The sequence below is a fragment of the Engraulis encrasicolus genome, chromosome 3 (assembly GCF_034702125.1).
Source record: "Engraulis encrasicolus isolate BLACKSEA-1 chromosome 3, IST_EnEncr_1.0, whole genome shotgun sequence".
Classification (NCBI taxonomy): domain Eukaryota; kingdom Metazoa; phylum Chordata; class Actinopteri; order Clupeiformes; family Engraulidae; genus Engraulis; species Engraulis encrasicolus.
The window spans coordinates 24,939,427-24,944,426 of NC_085859.1; the positions used below are offsets into that span (position 1 = coordinate 24,939,427).

General features: G+C 45.1%; 1 protein-coding gene across 1 annotated transcript in view; it reads left to right on the forward strand.

Moving 5' to 3' along the window:
* Window positions 1-1,541: 1,541 nt before the first annotated feature.
* myo1ha (myosin IHa) overlaps window positions 1,542-5,000 on the forward strand; it is a 40,458-nt gene continuing 36,999 nt past the window's right edge. The window contains exons 1-2 of the mRNA XM_063193643.1: window positions 1,542-1,606; window positions 2,216-2,246. Coding sequence (XP_063049713.1) covers window positions 1,542-1,606; window positions 2,216-2,246 — 96 coding nt within the window. The remainder of the gene's footprint in view (window positions 1,607-2,215; window positions 2,247-5,000) is intronic.

Below are 5,000 nucleotides of genomic sequence, written 5' to 3' on the forward strand. Positions count from 1 at the left end.
CTTGCACTTCAGTCTCAAGTTTGTAAGTCGTTTTGGCTGTAAAGCGTCTGCCAAATGTAATGTAATGTAATGTAACGTTCAAGCCTTCACCTCTCATTAACTACATTGACAAACTGAACAACTACACTGAAAAACGAAACTGGGGAGAGTTTCTCAAAAGAGAAGTTGTTAGCCTGTTAGCAATTTTGGTAGTTGCCAATGGGAAAATGCATTAAAAACAACAAAGTAGCTAATGTAGTAAGCAACTTTGGTTTTGAGAAATTCACCCCTGAAACCGAAACAGATGGCAAAACAGATGATGACAAGCTGAGTGGCTCTAGAAGGATCCTAGAAGGAGAAGAGGGAGCATAGTGGAGAAACCCTATCTCAATGTCAGGTCTTCGATGACATTAGGGCATGCAGGAGGGAAAGAGACACCAGCATGACTGTTCTCAGCTGAGTGGAGCGTCTGTTTGTAGCACAGTGGTTGTCCCCGGAGCTCAAGAGAATCAGCTGTTTTACTATGTATGTGGTAAAGACAAGCTAGCCTGGCTCTCATGCAGACCCTTCGTGCTTCGTGCATCTTCGTTCAACTTCGTGATGAGAAACATCCATCTGCGTGAGAACCAGGTTGAGGACGAGCAACTCAGTACGGCGAAACCAATGGTTCACTGTGAGGGGTAGGGGGAAGGGTGACGGCCTGTAGTGGTTCTCCATATATATATATATGTTTGTCGCAACATCATGGTTTTAAATAATTCAGCAAGGTAGATTTGGCCAGAGTGGACCCCTGTGTGGCCTTGGGCCTGGCAGCAATCGCCCCCTCTTATGAGTTCTTTCAGCCCGGTGTCCTGGTTCAGCAATCTACTCCTAAAAAATACTCACAAATCGTGTTTTTGGCCAGTAAGTTAACTGGAGAGTCACTGCACAGACTAGAGTGCCTTTACGATTAGCAGTTACAAAGACGAGTGGGGTACATCTTACGTAAATGTTGCATCCCACCCACTTTATGGGGAAATCCAGCCTCTCGTATCACGCATGGGTTCAAAATGCCTGTGTGCAAAACTAAGAGGTATAGATGCAGGTTCTGAACAGTACATAAGCTTCCATTTTTAGATAAGATTATCTGTTATTGTCTCTTCAGGGTGGACATGACATGAGAGAGTGTGATTCACAATTAACCACAGATCAACACAACAGACAAGACTTGAGGACCACAAAGAAACAAACAAGAAACATGTTTGGTTGACCGGCAACCAAATCTACCTCTGGGTATAAATAAAGTCACCTTACCTTACATTACCTTACCTTTAGGACTCTATGTGGATGATGATATGGTAACCAATAATGTATTTTGATGATCTTATTTTCTATCTTATGTTTACTTACCTTAATTGAACCTCTTGTGCTACCTTAAAACAATTACCACTCCCTGGGCATGGCAATGGCAATTCAAAAAAAAACACATTTCAGTTGTATGTATTGCCCATTGAATGACAGTGTGTATCTTCCATCCAAGGGCCACTTTGCAGCCTGAATGCGGGCAGCCAAGCCATGTGATGATGTCGGAGAGGTCACCCAGAGGAGTCTTCCAGGAGGGAGCTATTCCTTGCCAGCCAGGCATCAGGTAACAGACCCTGGGCTGCCCCAAACCAAAGCATGCACCGTGGAGGAGACGCATATTGTCCTTGTGTAAAACACTCCATGGGTAATCACGATATCACAATACCGACACACACACATGCACAACACACACACACACACACACACACACACACACACACACACACACACACACACACACACACACACACACACACACACACACACACACACACACACACACTGCATGGTCCATGGGCAATCACTGTGGAGCTCATGCTCTAATGTACAAAGTAGCCGACTAATCAAAGATCAGGAATAGCAGAGGAGTAGGAGGCAGTCGTGTGTGTGTGTGTGTGTGTCTATTGTGACGTGTGTGTGTGTGTTTGTGTGTGTGTGTGTGTGTTTGTGTGTGTGTCTATTGTGACGTGTGTGTGTGTGTTTGTGTGTGTGTGTGCATTTGCGTGCGTACCATTGAGAGTATGTGTGCGCATGTGTGTGTGGATGCGTGGGTGTTTGTGTGTGTATTTTAACAGAGTAGTTTTACTAGAGGCTGGATTGATTGATTGATTGGTTGATGAGTTGTATAGTGGATTGTGTTTCTTCATCTTTGTGTTCACGCACTCCGTGGCAGTTGCAAAGAGAGCACATTAGTAGGCACCCAGGTAAGTCCTGAATAAGATCTCTCCACGCAAACCTCCACCCCACCCCCCCACACCTTCCTCCCCTTCTCTCTCTGGCCACTCCATGAATGATTGAGTACCCGGCTCTCGAGCTCCGAGCGTGGGTTACTCCGGTAGGGAGGAGGGAAGGAGGGAGAGAGAGAGGGACGCATCAGAACAGCTCAGCTCCTAGCTCCGCAGGTGGGCATCTCAGGTGCACTTAGTACCTGTTACCTGTACACCTGTCATTTCTTACAGTCTTACAATGGGAAACTGGGCCGAACTGGATTGACACATTGAAAAAGACAAGACAAAAAGAAAATCTACCACTGTACGACTGACACCGCAACAGGACAAGACAAAAAAGATCCATCACTAGATTGAAGCTTTGACAAGACACGACAGAAATCTTGGAACATTTTGGACCGGGTCTCAACACTGGAGCCTATACTGTGTGCCTCGGCAATCGTCTGAAGACATTTTCCGCGATGTGACTTTGAGTAGGATGCTTGTCTGAGAGAAGCTGAAGCTACTGGACTTTTTGCTGGATTTTTAACATTTGTAATACATACCTCAGAATCTGGGATCTGCAAGATGCAGGTACAGTATGATTCCTGTTAGTATAGTGTTCATGTGGATGTACTACATTTACCTAAAAAAACATGGATATGGAAACATATGTATGCTGATATAACTCCTAACCGACCAAATGCTGGTGAATGCTGGTGCAGTATGACTGGATAGAAAAAGAAAGGTTACTAGCCGCTCTACCCTATTAGTGACGACGAAGGAAAAACGTGAATTTAGGGTCAATGAGTTGAAAATATTTGGGCCAGCACCCTTACAGTCAAAGTATTTAAGAGTGAAGCCTGCTCCAACTTGAAATAATTGAGTTTGGAGTCATGAGTCTTGTAGGCTTGTGCATGCTGGAAACAACCCTGTTCAACTAGCGGTCTAGTGAAATTAAAAAATCCTGTGGACCGATAACTGACTTGAAATTGAGTGTTGTTCAATGCATTTTTGTGTTGTGTTGTTGTATTTTACCTGGCTCCTGAAAACCCAGTGATTTTTTTTCCACTCACCCCTCTTGGTATTGAAGTTGAATGGCGCTGGAGAGCTAGAAGAAGGGAAGACTTGAAGGCTTTTATTGCCACTAGGCCTGTGTACAATGAAACTAGATGACAACAGCACAAAGGTTCATAGGTTGTGTGTTGGCTTTATGTAGAGCACACAGCATCAGTGTCCCTGTGACCCATTTCCCCTCTGATTGTACACCGGCGGCATGTGTGAGTTGCAGGGGGGAATTTATGTCATGACCAGGTGTAAGAGGATCCTGCGGTTTATGGAGAGAGAGAGAGAGAGAGAGAGAGAGAGAGAGAGAGAGAAGGGAGAGGAGACGGCCAATAGTCTCTCGGTCTGTTTCTCTCTCTCTCTCTCTCTCTCTCTCTCTCTCTCTCTCTCTCTCTCTCTCTCTTTCTCTCTCTCTCTCTCTGTGTCTTTATGTGGCGCCTACATTATGGGCTTAGTGGCAACTCGTGTCGCCTCTCTTTATCTATCTCTTTCTCTCACCCCCTCTCTTTCTCTGGTGCTCCCTCCATCCTCCACCTCGGTCCGTCCATATCTATCTATCTCTACCTCTAATTGTTTTTATCTTTGTCACTATCTCCTTTTCCTTATTCTCACCCCCTGCGTCTCCCTTTCTGGGTATGCTTATCTTTCCTCCTCTCTCCATTCCTTCCATCCCCTCTTTCCTCCTCTTCCATCCCTTCTTACTCTCCAAATCTTTGTCTGACTCATTTCTTTCTTTCTCTCTTGAGATCTCTCTCTCTGTCTCTCTTTATCCCTACCCCCCTCTCTCTCTCTCTCTCTATCTCTCTCTCTTTCTCCAATGAGGTCATTCAAACCCAGGTGTCACCCTATCCCGTGGCGAAGGACCATCTCTTAATTAAAAATCAATAAGGTTTGCAACGCTGAGAAGGCGCGCTGGTCCACTTGCTTTGATGAGGGTCGCAGAGGTGGCTGGGTTCGTGACTAAGCCGGGCGCCCAGGCAGCTCGTACGATCCTCCTCCTCCTACGTTCTTCCACTTACACCAAGTGTACGTAGTGCACCTCTGTTGCTGTGCACTGCCAGACATTTGAGGTAGTGCCATCCAGCCACTGTCTCAAAAGGGCATGTGAGGTAAAGATGCAATAGCCTACAACAGTACAATGTAACATGTTTTTGTATAGTTTTGTGTAACATGTTTTTGTATAGTGTCACAACTATGAAGTTGTCTTACAGCGATTTGAAAATAGGCCTACTCATAGGACACACATAGGCCTACACATTCCCATATTCACACACCAGCTCTGGAGGCTGCCGTACGGCACTAATTGTCCGGGGTTCACACAAAGTGCAGACACACGCAAACACAAAGGCAGTAATAATCCTAAAAAAGATTATGCTGGAAGCGATCGCAATATAGGCCTTAGTTTCATAACATCAAGAGCTAGCCAACATGATGGAACATAGCTGTTAGTTTCTTGTAGTTTTAGTACAGTTGAATTACTTGAGAGGGTAAATCCAAACCAAACCAGAGATGGGGTTGGAAAATGACCCAGGCTGTTCTCTAACCTGTGGCCCCATGAGCAATATTCCCATATGCTGCGGTTACATGTGTGTAGTGTGCCCCAGTATTTAAGAGATGTTATTTTCGTTTAACAAAATTACATGTCAAGTGTACAGCTATAGAGCGTATTATTTATCAGCAGGGAAC